The 20,943-nt window shown below is 43.3% G+C and overlaps 1 protein-coding gene across 1 annotated transcript in view; it reads left to right on the forward strand.

The window, feature by feature from the left end:
- Window positions 1-12,508: 12,508 nt before the first annotated feature.
- Window positions 12,509-20,943, forward strand: part of tecta (tectorin alpha) — a 33,231-nt gene continuing 24,796 nt past the window's right edge. The window contains exons 1-9 of the mRNA XM_049593037.1: window positions 12,509-12,572; window positions 13,318-13,457; window positions 13,550-13,837; window positions 15,161-15,298; window positions 15,412-15,577; window positions 15,669-16,081; window positions 16,906-17,476; window positions 17,568-18,178; window positions 18,631-19,201. Coding sequence (XP_049448994.1) covers window positions 12,509-12,572; window positions 13,318-13,457; window positions 13,550-13,837; window positions 15,161-15,298; window positions 15,412-15,577; window positions 15,669-16,081; window positions 16,906-17,476; window positions 17,568-18,178; window positions 18,631-19,201 — 2,962 coding nt within the window. The remainder of the gene's footprint in view (window positions 12,573-13,317; window positions 13,458-13,549; window positions 13,838-15,160; window positions 15,299-15,411; window positions 15,578-15,668; window positions 16,082-16,905; window positions 17,477-17,567; window positions 18,179-18,630; window positions 19,202-20,943) is intronic.

Raw genomic sequence — 20,943 nt, forward strand, 5'->3', positions numbered from 1 at the left:
ATTATGGTCCAAGGTCAAAGTTCAAGGTCATAGTGACCTTACAGAACATGTTTTTGACCATAAATCAAGAATTCTTATGCTAACTATAACACACATTTCACACAATTGTCTAATAGGATAACATGATGAAGTGATGACATTTTTAATGTCCAAAAGGTCAAAGGTCAGCTTCACTGTAACATCATAATGTTCTGCATAAAACACAGTGTATATTGGCCTGCTTACATGTAAACTACTGTGTAGAGCATTTCAGAGAGTTGACTGAAAGACAAGGTATGGAGTGGGACATCGCTCGTGTTACAGGCAGAATGTACACTTGCTCAGCATGTACAGCTCCGTTTCACAGGCTGAATGCTTGGCCGTGGAGAAGATGGGATTCTGCAGATCTCCTCTCGTTCTGGCAGGCGTCTTAGACGAGCTGCAAAGAGTCCATTCCATACGTGTCAGGCAGTGTTGCGTTTCTGGGGCATTCCCTCTATTTTCCCCCTCCTCCTCTTCCAGCAGCGTGGCTCTAATCCTGTGTGGGATATCTGTGCAACCCACCACCACCACCACCACCCACCCCACAAAACACTGTCACCATCAAGGACCCTCCTCTTAGGGTTTGGGAGCCAAGGAAAGCATAAAGGTGCTCTTGATATTGCTCAAGTTAAGTCTGTCTTTCAGGAGTGTTAAGGAGCTTATCCAATTTGTATCTCAATATTAATGACAGGATTAATAAATCCTGACTTTCTTTGGTGATTCCCTGATTCACTAGTGCCACCATGGGGTTGACACTTCTGGATTTTAGTGAAATGGCTTGATGACTACTTAATGGATTTGCATGATATTTGATCTCTCTGATGCACAGACAATCAGTCCTCCAACAGCAGGTCAAAGTTCTCACTTATCCAGGGAAGTATCTCAGTGTCTGTTGGATGGATGAAGACCTAATTTTGTACAGACATTCATGATTACCAAAGGATGATTCCCAGTGACTTTGATGATTCGCTGACTTTTCCTCCAGTACCAACATAAAGTCGACTTTCTCTTTAAGGTCTTTTAGGTCATGCTATGTCCCAGACAATGGACGTTAGCGATCCCCTGACTACTTTTAAGCATTTAATTTCAATTTTATTTATAAATCCCAATATCACATATCACAATTGCCTCACAGGGCTTTACAGCATACACCATCCCTCTGTCCTTAGGACCATCGCAGCGGATAAGGGAAAAAAAAAAACAAAAAAAAACAACAGCAGGTTGGCATTGTTTGATCAAGATGAAATGTCTTTACAACTACTGGATGGATTGTCATGAAATTTCAGACATTCACGTTTCCCACAGAATGACTGGTGGTGGTCAAAATACATCTCCATACAGCTCTGGTCTACTGACAATAGGAAAGGAGTCAAACAACTATTTTTAGCAGGTTTTCCCATGTTTAAAAAACCCACATACATACAGCTAATTTTGGTTGTGAAGGGGTATACCTGGACAAGAGGGTTGAGCTGTGGATGAGTGAGGGGTGTGTCTTATTGAGAGAACCTGTGGACACGATCCACAGACAACCTGTCACTCAAAGCAACCATGCCCTAAATCATGTGTAACTTAACGCCTTTTAAACGGGTGAGTTATGTAAAGATTCACCCCCTTTCAGTTGTCATGAATGTTGAAATTAGCTAGAAGGACCAAAATCTTTCTTGTACCGGGCTATAAACATGTTTTCACTGCAGTGTTCACAGCTCCACCTTTTAGTGTCAGATCTGTGTGCAAGGTACCCCAACAGAGAGGGGACCAAAAATGGGGACGGTACGGAACGTTTCCATTGGTACCATCCACAACTTTTCACTGTGGAAACAAATGAAAGTATACCGAACTGACCTAGACTGTACCATACTGCTCAGTGGAAACGGGGCTAAAGAGCCGTTTGCATTTCTTGGTCTTGTTTTGCATGTGGGTTCTACATGGAAATTTCTCGATGATTTCAATGTAACTATTAGAGGGTATTGTTAAAGGATAACTTTGGTATTTTTCAACCTGGGCCCTATTTCCCCATGTGTATGTGTGCGTATGATTCATAGGTACAACTCGTTCTAAAATTGGTTCAGTATTGAGGGAGGCAGGTGCAGCCGGGAGCCGCGAAATGATTTTTTTTCGCCACTGACCGGTTCAGATCAGATAGCATACTAACTTAGCCTTTCCCTTACCTCTGGGGTGTGTGATGTCACGAGCTTTGCTCCACCGTGTCTGTAGCTCTCTCTACTTGTGGGACAGCCATTTTCTTGAGGAAGAGGTGTTTCGGGATTGGATGTCTTCTCTTCTTCGGCTGGCAGTAGTCATCTTGGGAGAAATCAGCACTGCAGACCCGATGGTCTGCAAGGCGCAGTGTCTGGACAGGAGTGTTAGCATCCATTTGTAGCACAACTAGCCACAACTTCAGCATCTCGCCGTCCGACAAAGGCATCCTATGAAAGCTGTACGGGGTGTTGCACAACATCCTGTTCTTGCATTTGGGAAAAAGGCCTGTTTATTTGAGCACTCCAAAAACTCCGGTAACACTCCAGGGGGTAGCACGTAAAAGACTCCGTCCCAAACTCTGACTCTTCTAGCGTAACACACACACTTCATACACACATACTCACTTACAGTACCCAGCGGGGCCGCCATCCCCCTCTGCTCCAACACTGACTGACAGCTGACTCCACTCATTCACAGTCACCACTGCCCCAGGGCCGCTACAATATGCTATTTACAGAGATAGCACTGGCGATCTGAACCGGTCAGTGGCGAAAAAAAGCACTTTTAATGCGCAAACTTATACGGGACGCATTTGCCCCCGTTACCGTTTTAGCTCGTTTCGCGGCTCCGGTTGCATCTGCCTCCCTCAATACTGAACCAATTTTAGAACGAGTTGAACCCATGAATCATACGCACACATACACATGGGGAAATAGGGCCCAGGTTGAAAAATACCGAAGTTATCCTTTAACAGATATGCTGCATTAAGATGTGGATAAGAAAGCTTTGCTGGAAAAGTCACAGCAGTTTCTGGGTAGAGCTGTGAACCTCTGTGTAATTTCACCAACAGTGAACATGGTCACGGCCAAACTGTTGTCACTGTGCTTGAAGATGTTCACTAATGTAAGGTCAGACCGAGGTTGGAAGATGGATGCGGTTGCATTGTATAGATCGCACCTAGCACCTCGCTGCGTAAACAGGACCTGGCTGCATGGCTGGTATTCTGATCTGCCCTTGATCTGCCCCATTGCATTATGAAGTGGGATTGAGGGCAGAAGGGCTGAACAGGGTCTTTTGTGCTCCGAGGTGAAGGAGTCACTGGGGTAAGAAGGTTTGGGTTACTGGAAGGAGGTTCACCATTGTGAATGGAAAGGAAGGAGAGGAGGGCAGGGCAGAGCCAACCGCTGGGCATACGGGTTGAATTAGAGTGGCCCACTCCACGGATTAGGTGACTGCCGAACAGAGCTCAGTGGGTATCCAGTCCAGGACCTTCTTTGTGAAGGTCAGGCTTGATGGATTCTCCAGAACGTGTGATGCTGGATACTTTGACCCTGTTCCCACACGGTGCCCTCCTGCTGCACAGAAACCTTTGATGTCATTTCTGTCTTCTGTCTCTTGCAAACAATTTTAAAGGTGGTATGAGCTGCACCACCCACTGGCATTTCAAGCCACACTGATACTCTTAGCCACTCCCATTTCTAACCAGGATAGTGCTACTAACATCAGTACTGCAACTTTTTCTTATTCCACAGACACTTGAACTATTTGGTTGTAACTGCTCCTGCTGTTGCCTCTTCTCCAGGGATCAAAGCCCTTGGGCCACCTCTATTTGGAGTTGCGTTCTTGAACACTGCAGCACCCTTGACATCGGTCTGCATCTTCACTTAGTGGAGTTTCTTGATGTTGAAGTCTGTGTTTAGACATTTCTTTGAAAAACAGCAAGAGCTCAGGCCCTTCCACTCAATGTTACTTCAAAGAGCTGCTGCTCTTATCTCATGCTTTAGTCAATCTTTCAATATCAAAGGTGATTTTTATTGCTCTTGTTAAGAGTTTAAATCGTCCCATCCAACAACCAGACAAAAGTCAAAGACTCAGTGTCATTAAGGTGAAGAAGCTTTCACACTTCAGCAGTATTGCAGAAAGGATGGATGTAAGTGAATGATTCAAATAATTTACGTGTACAATGAGTCACTTGACCACATCCTAAGGCAAAGGTGTTTGGACCTGTTCAAAATGGCCACACAAAGTTTGGGTGTCTGCTGTCCTAGCCTAAAGTGTACGGGCCTTAAAACTGATAGAATGAGCCAAAAGACTTTAAAAATGCTTTGTGATCTTTAAGAGTCAGGTGACAATTGTCAGTAAGTTTGTCACTACAAGCAAAAACTGTCTACATTACTCATATGCATTGTTAACATATGAACATTAATTAGAGGAATACTTCAACCCCTAAATGACCATGTGTATATCAGCTACTCACCCCATGCTTCTTTGAATTCCTGAGGAAAACTTTTTCTCTCGCATGCTGCTGTGGTGAACACAGAATCCAAAAACAAAGAAAAGTCTTGATGAATTAAAGTCAAAGGGGTCGGCATGTATCAACAGTAAAACTATATCAAAACATGCGTTTACAAACTCTCACATAACTCGTGCAGTATATTCCAAGTCTCATTTATCCAGACATATGCTCTGTAGGTTACTTCCTCCACATGCATTTCCAGAAAACCTTAGTATTTAAAACTGAACTTAAGTGAAACTTATCAATGCTCTATTCAAAGCCAGACTCCATTGTCAAAAACAGCAATTTTACCTTGCTGAACATGGGAGATGCTGGTCTACTGCTGCCAAGATCAGTAGTTTGTTTTATTGTGTGACTTCAGTGAATCTGAACCATCTCTTTAAAACAATTAATGGAGTCTGGCTTTGAGTAGAGTATAGAAAAGTTTCACTTAGGTTTCCTTAACACCTAGACTTGTCTTGTTTTGGTCCGAATCAGGGATTCATTTTTTATAAAGTTGTATAATTGGCTAGAGTTGGTTCATGCTCTCACAGCAGCATTTACAAGCAGACCATTACAGGAGGAGGTGCACATTAATAATCCTCCAGGACTGTAACATGCTCATGCTTATTTTAACCAAGCTATGCTTAATGCGACAGCAGTTGATTCGGATCGAGGTCACAACATGTTCTCACCACAACTGAACCGCACCAGAGTTTGTTTGTAACTGGACCAAGACCACCTCTTCAAGAAGGTCTCAGGTCGAGTGTTTTGGTGTGCACCCGAGTGTGATTGCTGTGGTCACACCTGCTCAAACAAAGCGCACTTAGAAGGCAAACAAACTTGAGTTTGATTGAGCCGAACTTAACAGGGCAGGTGTGAAAGCACCCTTAGCCTCTGTATGAGACCCCAGCCTGTTCCTCCACACTGAGAGCATGCCGACTGACATCTACTGTATGTAATGCACTGACTCATAAGTACTCCACTTCAAAAAATCCACACTATACCCTCAAGTTGACCACCCAAGTATGGAGAGGAAATGGGAGCGTTATCATTTCCTATCGTGTTTTCTGTTCCTAATGAGTCGATGTGGGTGTCAGTGAACGGGAACGAAAAACAGTAAGTGCGAGAAATCAGGTGTATCAGCCAATCGTCATCCTTCCCACTTCTCTGTGCGCGACATTTCCCAAACCCTGTACCCAACATCAAGAGGCTCCCCCGGCCCAGTAGGTCACCTGTAACTGTTGATTTTTTTGTCCCTTTTTGTGCGACACTCTCTTTCACAGGTTGCTTAAGAGTATGTGTCCATTTACACAACAAGACGTGGGAGGTATAAAGAAGCCTCCGCAGAGAGCCTCGGTGCTGCTTAATGGGAGCCCGGGGCCTGCCCTCAGTCCTGTAGCCTTTCACACATCTTGCTCCCTGCCTCTCCAATTACTTCCACTGTCCTCCTGCAACAAAGACCCAACTGACTGCCCTCTCCTTCCCAGACCCCTATCAGTGTGGATCCACCTGAGATTTCCCCTCCCTATCTTTCCAGCATCTATGGAGATGAAGTGTCTTGTATAACCCTGTAAATGAGGCTGTTCCTAATTAAAAAAAGGGGGTACACAGTATCCAAAGTGACTCATGTTAATTCTGTAACTCTACCTACCATGGAGCTTGAAAAGCAAGGTTTCAGACTGTGTGTGTGTTTCTGTTTTTTGTCCATAAATGCCCCAGAGTGAGACTGTACTTCTTTGGCGAGTTTGTGTGCTCGGGTGCCCTGAAGCTGCCCTAACTGCACCGACTGAACTCTGGCAAAGTCTTTACCATAACTGAGGCCTAATCCAAAGGCAGAGTGTCTGATTTATACCCGCAAAGGACTTGCCAAACAAACAATTAAATAGGGGAGAAAACTGACTGTCATTTTTTATAGAAATTACCACTAAATGGTTTTAAATGCTGCTGAGGCCTTGGTTATTCATTGTTCCACAAGATAAAGGCTGCAGTGTTTCCCCCAAATTTTCCACCAAAGACATATTTTATCATTTGGCACCTTGCAGGTGTAAATGACAGATCCTGCCCAAAAGGCCTGACATTCATCCTCTATGAGAGCCTCTCTTTGTGCAACAAAATTCCTCTTCTCCTGCTTTTAAAACATGTCTGCAAGCACTTTTTCTCCTTGCTTTTTCCACTTCTACCTCCATCATTTCCACATCTCTGACCTCCCCTCTCCCCCTTCCTTACATATTACTCCGTTTCCACTCCCTCTCTTCCTCAGATTCCTATGCTGTCCCTCCCCTCAACTTCCCTCTCCTCCCCACCTACCCCCTTCCCCAAACACTGATCTCAGATTAAGTTGAACAGTATCCCAGGTAAAGTTTGCACCTGCTTCTTCAGGCACAGCTACAACAGGTGCTTTTTAATCTCCACTTTTCTCCTGTAAGGACGTCATTATTTAAACACACAGACAGACTTTTTGGATTGTTGTTGCTTCTGCTGGTAACCCTGCGGAGCTGGAATTGGACAAGAAGTGCTCTTCTATTTGGAAATCCAGCCCCTCTACATATACTCTCCTCTTTTAATCCCTATCACCTCCACTGCCTTGTTTTGACAACCTTCATCATCATCACCACCATCACTCTGTGGATGGTCCTGTGCTGGATGGGACACTGCTATAAGGAGGTTGCCAGGTCAGACTACTGAGGTGCTAGATGTCCATCCTCTGAAGGCAGGTGAGTGCATCATTTCCTCCCCTACTCTTTGGTAGTTTCTTTATTTATGATTTAACTGTGAGGTAAATGAACTTGAACTTTCCTCATTAGGCTTTTTGATGCTTTAAACATGCACTTTTTGTCAGGTATTTGGGGTCATTTACGATCTGTTCAGGAAAAAGTATCTAGTATACAGGCTGCTGTTGGTGATGTCATCATCATTTCATGATCTAATACAATTGCTGATATCTAACACAGATGTTCCCAACCTTGTTTGCTTCATTTTAAGGCATCGCAAACCCCTTAAAACAAAATATAATCCACGTCCAACCCCTTATTACAGATTACGGTCAAAGTGTGGACATGAGCTATGACCAGCTCAACCACTTATTTAATTGTAAGGATTTTTAGAAACCTGAAGAGGTAGATGTATCACATATTTCACAAGAAAAAAAATCGAAACAATCAGTAAAGTACGAGTTTTGTGTCACAGAAATTTTGTCAGTTTCCCCTTTAATCATCTTGTGACCCCTCAAATTTATCTCTGGACCCCGTTTTGGGTCCCAAACCCCAGGTTGGGAACCACCGGTTTACTCTTGCAGGTACATTTCCACTAATCTTAAAATTAAGACTATAAAAGTAGACTATTAAAATGTATATCACTTCTTAACTTCACAACTCCAACTCATTTTCAAGCCTTATATGCAAAGAAAAGTAAATTAGGTGTACATAGGAAAGTGAATTAATTTTTGATAAAGCATGTGGCTTACCTGATACAGTAAGAGTAGTGTCTCTTTGAGCGTGACCCCAGAGATAAACACGCTGAAGTGTCTTGTTCATCTTTTAAGTCCCAGGGGCTTTATCTTAATTGCCATGCTAAAAGGTGCTGAGTTAATGCCAGTCAGATAAGATGGTGAGCTTCAGGAGTCAAAAGAGCAATTGTGGTAATCTTTCTGTTGACAATGTTTGATGAGAGGCTGATGACATTAGAGCAGACCTCTCTCAGCGGTGCTCACTAAGCTTGGCACACCTGAACACAATTTAGCATCAAGCTGAATAGAATTCACACATTAGAGAGGTGATTAAGTCTCTGATTGACCTCACGTAGCTCTCAGATCAACAGTATTGTGTTCAGGACAGTTAACTGTGTAGGCTGAAAGTGTTTACACATAGATATCAAAGTTCAGTTTTCAAATTAAATAAAGAAGTTTCCTGAATTTCATTGGTCAGTGTTTAAAGCAAAGATGGCTGGTCCTGCGTGGCCAGGATTTGGTGGGAATCACCAGAAGATGATACTTAAGTCACGACACAATATCATTTGATTATAATATGTTGCAATATGATGAGTATTGTGATAAAATTTATTGCGGTGTATTACCTTTTTTCAACTTTAAATTATCTCCCCAAAGGAAAACTTTGTCAACATATGTGTTATCTAATAAGATAAAGTTTTCAGTCTGTTCATATCACTTCAGCCATTTTTTTTAGCAAAATGTATCTAGAGGAATGAAAAAGCAATTGATTATATTATGTGAGGAGGCTACCTAAAGTTTAGTTTGTATTTCCAATGTTATTAATTTAAATAATTTTAAAAAACAATACTTGGCACTGTGTGACAATACGATATATAAAACTATCACAATATTATGCTGTATCGATTTTTTCCCCCCTCCCTAGTGATTACATTTAAACATTTAAACACTTAAACACAACCAATATCAACTCAGAGGTCCACTTACTAACTTTTTCCAAGGCTTTCAATGGCGTCATAAAGCTTGAATTTAACAGATAACACCTGTTTTTGTCACTGTATGGATAATAAAAACAAAAAATTACATCATGCACTATCATGCTGGGTTCATATTCATTTAAGAATATATACTATAGATCCTCTTTCGTATATATTTTTATATCCTAAAGAGGATCTAGGGCGGCACGGTGGTGTGGTGGTTAGCACTCTCGCCTCACAGCAAGAGGGTTGCCGGTTCGATCCCGGGCGTGGGAGCCCTTCTGTGCAGAGTTTGCATGTTCTCCCCGTGTCAGCGTGGGTTCTCTCCGGGCACTCCGGCTTCCTCCCACAGTCCAAAGACATGCAGATTGGGGACTAGGTTAATTGGTGACTCTAAATTGTCCGTAGGTGTGAATGTGAGTGTGAATGGTTGTTTGTCTCTGTGTGTCAGCCCTGTGATAGTCTGGCGACCTGTCCAGGGTGTCAGCTGGGATAGGCTCCAGCCCCCCCGTGACCCTCAAGAGGATGAAGCGGTTAGAAGATGAATGAATGAATGAATGAATGAAAGAGGATCTATCATTCTCTTTCTTATTTTCTGTCATATATATATATGACGTTAAAATGTCAGATGTTTATATTAAACGTGGGCAATGTTTCATATTATGACGTAAACATATATAAAAGTAATCCATGTAAGCAGAAACCTCAGGCTTCAGACTGTTCTGAATACTGTTTCCAACATTTTTCTACTTTCACGACAAGCTGATGTCAGCTCATGAAGGATTTCTTTATATGGTCATCTGCCCCAGGCACACTACTGCAAGTGTGATCATACACTGCTACATGTAGCTACATGCTAATGTCCGGAAAATATGTGATCATGTTGCTGATGTTGTCAACTGTGATGTCTGGTTGTGAACATTTTGGTTTAGAAGCTTTTATTGAGGATTTTTTAACAGTAGAAAGTACTGTTATACTGATGCCGAGATACAGAAGACCCAGAAACGCTGACCAATCAGAGCAGGCTGGGCTTTTTCGGGAGGGGGGGCTTAAAGACAGACTGAACATATGGACATTAAACCATGTATACATTTTCCAGTTGAATCCCAAGATACAAGTTTAAACCTTGAAATGAACATACTAATTCCTCTTTAATTATTCTTTATTGAAGTAAGGTGTTAGCCTGGAAATCCAGACCCAAATCTAGAAAGATTTAGGGTCTGGCCATGAGTAATGAAAATGGCCCAACTTGAGGGGCAGCACCAGGCATGCATTTGTAAATATCACTGCACGCAATCGGATAACACTACGGCCAATCAGAAGAATACACGGGGTGACGTATACGCTTATCTACCAGCGGAGCTAACTGGTAGATTAGACTCTTGCCGTATCCGGTAGGCAAAACAGCAACAACAAAAAAAAAAAGTCTAACTCGTTCATTGTAGTGGCCAAAGCCATTTCAAACAATTGATGTTCATCCGTAGCCATCTTGCAATGTTTACTGACTGATTCCGGACTTCGTCGTCGCAGCGCTGTCGTCATCAGTTTAGCTCGCCTCTGGCCCACCTATATCAGATACACTGATGTGATTGGTGCAGCTCGGCTCCAATGGCATGGGTAATGAGCATCATTACTGATTGCCAGAGTGACTCACTGAGCAAATTCAAATTGTGAACTCTGGATTTCCAGGGTAGTAAGGTGTTATGTATGTATTAGAAGCCAAAACTCTACAGAGACATAAACTGCCTGATAAAAACATTAATAACAGTAGCCAGCAGCAACTGATTAAATTTTGACCCAGATGCTAAAGTTTATCTGCCAAACGGAATTATATCTAATGTTTAAAACACTACAAAGACATCATTGCTAACAGTGACTTTCCAGTAATACTTTGCTGAGATAATGCTGACTAGCTGGTAGTTATCAGGCCGCCTAGTGGATCCTCATTATATTTCCAAAATGTCTTAAATTCTTTAGTAGACATTATTTTGATTAATTGACTATGTATGAACCTAGAAGGCCCAGTGTGTAGGATTTAGGGGGATATATTGGCAGAAATGGAATATAATATAATAAGTATGTTTTCTTCAGTGGATTATCACCTGAAAATAAATATCACTGTGTTTTTATTACCTTGGAATGAGTCGTTTATATCTTTACAGGGAGTGGGTCCTCTTCTACGGTAATCACCACATTGCACCACCATGTTTCTACAGTAGCCCAGAATGGACAAACTAAACACTGGCTGTAGGGTCATTCTCACATCTTTGCTTCTTCGTATTGGCCACTGCGGTTAGAAGCCACTCCACGAAAAAACACTTATTTTTCTTAACATGAAGTTGCTTTACTGAGTGTTTTTACCAGTTTATATCTTCAGGTCTGTTTGGTTACTGCAGATAATTTGGCTCCTGGTAAAAACTCCCTGAACATCTGGATCTTAAGTAATCAAAGAAATAGTTGAGCACACATTAGCAGGTGCCGGGCTAGCAGCCTGTCTGACACGCCAAACCGCATTGGAAAACCCCGATTTGTAATGCTGCTTTATTCAGTGTTTTTACCGATTAGAATCACCTGGTTCGTTTGTTTTGGAGAGGAAGAGACCTCTGTGAATAATTCCGCTCCTGGTAAAAAACTTTATGAACAATAAACACTACAGGAATTAAGCGGGAGACGTTTCGATACTGGTGAGGACTTCACATGTGACAGTTTCACAGTTTGAAAATATCACAATAACAGAGGAAAATGCAGATATAGATTAAATGTTTAACAAGATCTATGATATTCAGAAGAGAGCAGTTTTAACTTGTGGGTAAAGTTGGCAGTGATGTTTAGACTCATTAATGTTAATTCACCAAATGTACAGACAGCACCTTTAAAGTTTCATTCTTTCATTAAACAATTAAGCTTAAATGCTATAGGGTGATTGGAAGATCTGCCAATTTGGCTGTACACTCTACTTTGCCAGTGGGAAACTTGCCAAGCCAGGCACTGAACAGCCCCAAAGGGCCACTGCAAGGACCTCGGCAATTCAAACCTACTCACTTAAACCCATTAGTGCCCCAGTGTTTACGCTGCTCTCCCTCTAGCCAACAAGGCATGGATGGATCCCAAACAGAAGTGGTAATGAGGTCCTAAGCAGCCTCGCGGCTTCAGACACAGAGACACTGGAGCAGAGCGGGCCAGTTCGGTCAGCTGCAGGGAACCGAGGCACAGAGAGGCCCGTAGTCCACTGTTGCTGGCTCACATGGGACTGTAAGGCAAATGTGATCCTGACACATTGTTCTGGCATGCATAATAGGGCCTTTTCAGGGCCCCTCAGGGGAGACCTGGGAGCCTGATCTTAAAGAAGTAACGTGACGTTGGCTTGATGGTTCTCCCTCCTCTCCACTTTTGTCTAACGGCCTTGTTTATAAGAAGTTGTCCTATGACTCATGTCCGCCTGCATTTCCATTATCTTTAAGGACAATGCAGGACAGATAATGTAGCAGCTGCTCAAACGGGGTTGCTCAGGAAATGGTAACCTAATGAACAAATCAATCACACTGCCGTAATGATCTTTCATCTCATTCTGTCTCTCTGTTTTTTAGAATGGTCAGGCCAGGCTGTCCAGTCATTCTGCTCCACCTCTTCAGCATCTTCCTACAGACAGCAGGTATGAGGCATCCACATCAATTCATTTAACCTTTAGGGTGGAGATAAGTACATTTAACAAGGTTCCTACAGTCATGGAAAACCAGGGTGTTTCATATTTTTTGGGTTTGGTAGTTAAAAGAAGCATCCCCGAAGGTTTTTGTAGTGACATTAGGAATAGCTAGAAGTGCAGCTGTGGAGGATCTCAGGGTTCGTGGAGGGACATAAGGTGATAGGAAGTCTGTGATATAGGAGGGACCACGCCATTAGGAGCTTTAAAAACCAATAGATGGACTTTAAAATCGATTCTAAAAGATACTGGGAGCCAGTGTACGTTACGTAAAACTGGAGTTAGGTGGTCTCTCTTTTTAGTTTTTGTTAAGACCCTGGCAGCAGCAGCGTTCTGAATGGTCTGTAGTTTTTGCAGTGGCAGTTTTAGGTAGGTCAGTGTATAGAACGTTACAATAATACAATAATAACTGGAAACAAAAGCATGAACAAGCCTCTCAGAGGTCGTACCTTAGCTATATTATGTAAATGACAAAATGTAGTTTTGGTCATTGCATCAAAATGAGCTTTAAATTTGAGATCAGAATCTGCAGTTACACCAAGTGACACAAATACCATAGCCAGACAGCAGACACAGTAAAATTCATAAAATGTTATTATGGGTTCTTGAAAAGTCATGAAAAAGTTTTGAAATGTTGTCCATGAAAATGTGTGGGAACCCTGATTTAATGAGCTCTTATGCATTACTCTCCTTTTAGCTAGTTCTCAGGATATCCTGTATCCATATGGACCCAGCCATAGAGATCTAGAGACCCCAAAGATGGATGATGGGAGTTCTGCTGAAATCACTTTGCTCATTCCATTCATTTTCTTCAACATCCCATACCGTTCCATCTATGTAAGCCTTGATCAAAACTCTCAAACTCTTGTAACAAACCACTGACGAATCCATTTGATGCTGAAGTACAACCCTGCCTGTTCTGTCCACAGGTCAACAACAATGGCGTGATCTCCTTCAACGTGCAGGTTAGCCAGTTCACACCGGAGGCTTTTCCCCTGAGTGACAGCAGATCGTTCATTGCTCCGCTCTGGGCAGATGTGCACAATGGCATCCGCGGAGATGTGTACTACCGAGAGACCACAGAACCAGAAATACTGGAGAGGGCAACACAAGATGTCCGGAAGTACTTTAAAAACATGCCCACCTTCACGGCTACCTGGGTCTTTATTGCAACATGGCATCAAGTCACCTTCTATGGAGGAAGCCAGACAACACCGGTAAAGTCCAAACACTGCATGAAATATTTTGGTTACACATTTCAATACTGGCACTGTTTAGCCTATCTTAACAACTGCTAGGTCATCAAAAAAGCAAATCTTGTGCTGCAGGGAAGACATTTATTCGTAGGCCAACACAGAAGTTAGCAATTTCCTGGTTACCGCAACAAAAAGCCAGTGAGATCTTCCCATTAGATTTTGGATTATTGCAGAAAATAAGCTCTGTGGCTCTGTTTATAATACTTACATGTTTATTTCAGCAAGATATTCTTCACAAATGAGCACCACTTTTCAGATTTTTGAAGCATAAATTCAATCGCCAGAAGCAAAAAGCTAGCATTAGGCTTTAAACGAACTACACCACGGTTGCATGCCTTCAGTGTCGCCAACACAACAAGGCTGGAATGACGTCCTGTAGCCTTTTTTAGCCAGTTGTTAGCAACCGTCTTTTTTTAAGACTTCGAAATTCACAAGTGGGGTATTTACTGATATATTTTATCTCATAGAATAAAACGTGAAAGTCTTGTGTTAACCACATTATTTAAGGCATCCAACCAAAAACCCATTGACTTTGAGACAAGGAAGCCGGCATTGCTAAAATGCTAACTCATTTCCAAGCTTCAGCCTTATAAAACAGTGCGTAGGATCCATACCAAAAATTGTACGTACAGACAAAAATTGAAAATGGTGTGCGCTCAGTTCTACAGTCAGGCTTCCACCTCACCATTTGCATCGCCAATTTCCTGTCTCCAAAATGTTTATAATCATTGATCAAAGTTTCTCCTATCAAGCCTGATTTAATAGATCACAACTTTTGCCTCCTTTAGGCCTCGTTTTGTACGTGCACAATGTTTATAAATGTAACTGCAGATCACTCACCACAGAGTGTCAAAGTGGCCTGTTGAAACTGCAGAAGGCTGCCAAAGCTGTACCACTGTGTTACTGCCCAAGTCACCAGCCAATAGAGACTGCCAGATGCTCTCTGACAGGGAGAGCTTGCCTACAGTTTTAATCCTGCTGTGACAGCCTTGTCATGAGGTGCCAATAGAGATACTGAAATGGAAGCTACAGGGAATTTTTAAGTTTTGAAAGGAACCAATCCCCTTTAAGACCCTCTACATTGCTGACTCCACCCACACCTCTCTCCACAGAACTACCAGCTATAGCTAATAGAGCTGCAGCTGTGGCTCTGAGTCCTTCGCAAGTGGGACATTTTTTGAATGTTGAAGTGATTCTTCTCCATTATGGTACTCTTGTTTTTTTGCATGTTATGTCTGGTTTTCTCTTTGTAAAACTATTTTCATCCTCTTGTTTGATTAAAAGGTGAACACATTCCAAACTGTACTCATCTCAGATGGCGTGGGGTTCTTCAGTATGTTCAACTATGGAGAAATCACATGGAGCACAGGAACAGCCAGCGGTGGAGATCCTTTAACAGGACTGGGTGGCACAACAGCTCAGGTATTCTCACAAAGTCCCCAAGATCATTTTATACATTTGATCATCCTTTTATATTAAAGACATTGTATGATAAACATTTCACCTTACGTCCCTCACACCTTTCCCCTTTTCAGTCAGGTTTTAATGGCGGAGACATTGGTCACTTCTTCAACCTGCCAGGATCCCGCTCAAATGATGTGGTGAACATTGAACAGACAACCAATGTTAATATCCCTGGGCGATGGTTCTTCCGCGTTGACACTGAACTGATCGATCCTGCCAATGGCTGCAGCTACAATGGCAAGTTTAAGTTCCAGTTATGCCCATGTGGATTTGTCTCATGCAGAACTGTATGTAAATATTTCTTCTGTCTTTCCTACATCCTCTCCAGGGCGATTTTACAGACGAGGAGAAATCTTCTGGCTCTCTGACCAGTGTTCACAGCGATGCCGCTGCCTTGACATTGACAACGAGGTGCATTGCCAGGAGGCTCCATGCGGGCAGTTGGAGACCTGCGAGCAGCAGGAGGGGGCCTTTTACTGCCAGCCGACCCGCACCAGCACCTGTGTGGTATTTGGCGACCCTCATTACCACACCTTCGATGGCTTCCTCTATCACTTCCAGGGAACCTGCTCCTACCTGCTGGCTCGGCCCTGCTGGGAGGTGGCTGGGCTGCCCTTCTTCACTGTGGAGGCCAAAAATGAGAACCGTGGGGTCGCCTTGGTTTCTTGGCTCAGAGATGTGACAGTGGATGTGTACGGACACCGAGTCACATTACCCAAAGGCAGTTTTGGAACAGTCCAGGTGAGAATCTGTGGATTCCTTTTATGTGAGGAATTACCATAATATTTTTCTTGTGTTTGCCTCTTGGTTTGGCCGATGTGAATTCTGGATTTGGGTTATGTGGCTGCATTTAAACTTTGCTGTGAAGATCTTCTCTGACCACCTTGAAGGGTGATTTTGACAGTAAACAGATCTATAATTACCTTTTGTATGTTTTTTGGGGGGGGGGGGCATTTTTGCCTTTTTTAATGGATAGGACAGCTAAGTGTGAAAGGGGGAGAGAGAGAGAGGGATGACATGCAGCAAAAGGCCACAGGCTGGACTTGAACCCGGGCCACCTTGTATATGGGACGTCCGCTCTACCACTAAACCACCAACGCCCCTATAATTACCTTTTGGATGCATCTACCTGTTTTTCATGATATCAAAATACAAGTTGGCTGCAACCTGTTCCCATTCCTGGGTCATGAAACACGGACACTTTGTCCCCACCCCCAGGTGCCTTATAGTCACGTACAGGGCGCAAATTTGCAAATCTTGTTTTGTTTGACCCATCCACCTCCTGTCCCTCCTGCCCTACACATTGCTTCCTCTTGCTCTTTATACGATATCATTTGCTCTCAGCATCAAGTTTTGCTGCAGGTGGGTTTACATTTGAGTTAGTTGAAGCCTGGCGCGTCTCATAAAGATGCTAACGGGTGCCTTTGGCATCGTTATCACACGCAGAGGGGGACGAAAAGGGCTGCATGTTGACGATCCAGGATACCAGCATATATTGACAATGGACAAGTTTTCTACCTTCATTCTTTGTTCCTTTCCTGATTTTCCCTCTATTCTTTCTCTAGGTGGACGGCTTGGTGAAGACTCTACCGGTCCAACTCCAGCTTGGTGCTGTTAGGGTTTACCAGTCTGGGGTTGCCATTGCTTTAGAAACAGACTTTGGACTCTTAGTTACCTATGACGGCCAACACTATGCATCCATCTCCCTGCCCAGCTCTTACTTCAACAACACTTGTGGCCTTTGTGGCAACTACAATGACGACCCTGCTGATGATCCCGTGCTTCCTGACGGCTCTCTAGCAGATAGCGTGGTGGAGTTAGGAGGCAGCTGGCGAGCAGAGGACCCAGACTGGAGGTGTACAGATGGCTGCGCCCAGAACTGCAGCGTGTGTGACCCTCTTACAGAAGCCTTCTACTTTCGCTCAGACTACTGTGGGCTCATCAACAAAACCGATGGACCTTTTAGGGACTGCAGAGCCGTAGTGGACCCTACAGCCTTTGTGTATAGCTGTGTATATGACATGTGCAGCAACAGGGATAATATCACCACACTCTGTCAGGCCATCCAGGCCTATGCTCTGGCGTGCCAGGCCCTTGGTGTCACGATACGACCCTGGAGATCTCGCACCTTCTGTGGTGAGTTTCAGTTTGAATTAGCTTACACAGATTCTTCATCTTACATGTGCTAGTGTCATCTGACATCATTATTTCTCTTACTGGTTCTCAGCTTTGTCGTGTCCGGAGTTCAGCCATTACCAAGTGTGCACAAGTGCCTGCCCAGCCTCTTGCTCCGACCTCACCGCTCCCCTGTATTGTGCTCACCCTTGTACTGAGGGCTGTCAGTGTGACCAAGGCTACGTTCTCAGCGGCAGTCGTTGTGTACAGCGTGAAGACTGTGGCTGTGAGTATAACGGCCTCTATTACCCCCTTAATCAAACTTTCTGGGCAGGTCCCAGTGGTGAGGAAGGTGAATGTGCCCTCCGCTGCACCTGCGGGCCTGCTGGGGAAGTCTCCTGCTTCAACGAGTCCTGCAAAGAGGGCGAGGTATGCGTGGCGGAGGTGGGCTTGCTGGGTTGCTACCCTCGGAGGGAGGGAGTGTGCTCAATCACTCAGAACTCAGTGACGTCTTCCTTTGATGGCACCTTCCTGCTGTTCCCAGACGACAGCTCCTACTACCTGTTGAAGCTGTGTGGTGCAGTGCCGGCTAATGGCTCCATGGTGGAGGTGAAGATTGGCAGGCGGCTGATGAACAAAGGCCCCACTTGGAAAAGACCTGTGATCGTTACAGTGGCTAACCTGGAAGCTCAGATGGGAGGGACAGATTTTGATATAGTAAAGGTTAGTATTTTCTCTGCAAAGCAAAAACCTTTTTGTTATCTATACTTAACAAAAATTTAAATGCAACACTTTTTGTTTTTGCTCCCATTTTTTAAAGGTTTAAATTAAAGATCCAAGACTTCTTTTTTATACACACAAAAGACTTGCACAATGTGATTTTTAATGGGACCATCCCAAAGCACACCTATATCATAATGATCCTGTTTAATCAGCATCTTGATATACCACACCTGTCAGGTTTCTTGGAAAAGGAGAAGTGCTCACTAACATGGACTTTAACTAAGACCAAAATTTGAAAGAAATATATCTATTGAGTCAATGAAGAAAGTCTTAGATCTTTAACTTAAACCTGTAAAAATGGGAGCAAAAACAAAAGTGTTGCATTTAAATCTTTGTGCAGGGTATTTTCAGCGGTTGCATACCTATGGATTTGACACCTTTTTGTGTTCCAGGTGAATGGTGAACCAGTGGCTCTCCCATATGTCCATCCAATGGAGACAATGATGATCTACAGAGCACCAGGCAATGCTACAGTGGTGGAGTCCCGTGGTCTGCTTCGTGTCCAGTACACTCGCCAGGGGCTCCTCAACATCTCCCTCTCCACCCTCTACTACAATGTTACTTGCGGCCTATGCGGTGTCTTCAACAGCAATGCCACCGATGACCTTCGGCTTCCAAATGGACGTCTGGCGGAGTCTACTGAACAGTTCACAGAGGGCTGGCGGTCCATTGCTGATGACCTCACCTGTAACGGTGACTGCGATGACCTGTATCGAATGTGCACAGATTTGCGTCTCTACCAGAGTCCTTGGATGTGTGGCAACATCAATGACCCGGGGAATAGTTCATTTCTGGCATGTCATGCAGTGGTCAACCCTTCGCCGTTCTTCAGGAACTGCTTGTATAACATGTGTGTGAGGGAAGGGAATCGTTCAGCCCTGTGTTCCTCACTGCAGGCGTATGCCACCGCCTGTCAGGATGCTCAAGTTGGCCTTGCTTCCTGGAGGAGTGCCACCAACTGCCGTGAGTTGATATATCTTTTCTTTAAAGAAATACACTGGTATTCTGGTTGTCTGGCATCAAGCCTGGTTACTCAAGATAAATCACAGACCTTCTTGTGAGCACCTCATGTAGGAACTATATTCTTTCTACCAAATTATACCCCCCAGTAGTATCACCGCTCAGAATGAAGCGTGCATCTACTTATGGACGAGAGGCTCATGGCTGTGACAGCGCAAGATTAAAAACAGTAATGGTGTCCTCCTCAGCTGAGCTTTAACATTAGCTGGCTAAGGTGGGCTAGCAGTAGCCTCTCATCCATGTGTAGATCCACATTTCCTTCCACATGGTGATTCGTTTGGTGGGTGGAGTTTGGTAAAAAAAAAAAAAAAAAAAAAAATGGCGGATATCTCCAGCACTTGGCAACTCACACCAAAATAATCTAAATTGATAAACAGACTCACAGGTGAGAGGAAAAATATGTATTTTTGATTTTGATGTGAACTGTCCCTTTAACCTGAATCCTCCTTGCTCCCATCAGAGCACTCTTGTTCCTTTATTGCTCCCAGATAAATCAGATTAAGAGACCTGTTTCACAGCAGTCATTTGTCAAAGCAGGAAACGCCCAGGTGGAACTAATAATGATGATGAGTCTGTTCCAGCAATTATTGAAATGCAGTTTAGCAGTTAATTAAGTTATTAGTCATACTTGCCTCTGACATGTGAAAGGAAAAAGGTCTGTCTGTATTCCTCTTTAGTTCCACTCCACAGCTGCTCTGTAGTGTCTCACTAATTTATACCTCTTCTTTAAACGCAGACGCCACCACAAACTTGTTTTATCACTCACGCCTTGTCGGCTAAGGGCTTGTTCTTACAAGGACCCCAACTGATTTACAACATTTACTCAGATTCCAACAACAATCCAGTTTCAAAATGTCCACTGAAACATCTCAACCCACCACTTCAGCAAAATCCACCTCCCAGCTGACTGTTCATGTGCTCCATATTCTCCCAAAAATCGTACTTATGCCAAAATATGGCTTGATTTACTGCTTCCATTTGTTGCTAGCTCAGTTAGCTTTGAAATGTGTCCTTCGCAACCAACATGAGAAAACTTCAAGTCTGACACAGCTAGTTGTGCTTTGTATTAAGTCATATTTTTGACAAAAAAAGCCCCAGGGTTGTATGCCTCTGCACACAAGTCAAGTTACACTTACAGTTTACGTCCATGTCTGTGAAAACATGAATGCTTCAGACACATCTTCCCCCGGCAGCACAGAAGATCTGTACAATCAGGACAGTTTCAAGGTGAACACCCAAGATTAGTGTTACCAATTCAGTATCTGGCCAAATGTCTCCCCTTCTGTTCCCGAGATATGACATTGAGTGATGGCCAGAAAAGTGTTTTATGCAAAATTTTAATATTTAATCAGAGTGATAGTAAATAAGCAGATACACCGCACACAAGAGGGCCAAATTGCTTCTTCTTTTAATATTAATCTTTTAATTTAGTCGTCAGTTGAAATGTTTCAAATGAAGACTAAATTAAAAGAAGAAGCAATTCAGCTTTCTTCTATGCAGTGTATCTGCTTATTACTATCAATCTGATGTTTCCTGCCATCACCTACACCAAGTTAACAGCGTTGTGCACGGGGCTTGTGCTTTTTTTCATAAAATTGAATCACTTAATCATTTTATCCTATTAGACATTTGTGTGAGATTTTGTAAAATAATAAGTAATCAATGTATGAATTCCTGAGTTACAG

Source organism: Epinephelus fuscoguttatus, linkage group LG12 (assembly GCF_011397635.1).
Source record: "Epinephelus fuscoguttatus linkage group LG12, E.fuscoguttatus.final_Chr_v1".
Taxonomy (NCBI): Eukaryota; Metazoa; Chordata; class Actinopteri; order Perciformes; family Serranidae; genus Epinephelus; species Epinephelus fuscoguttatus.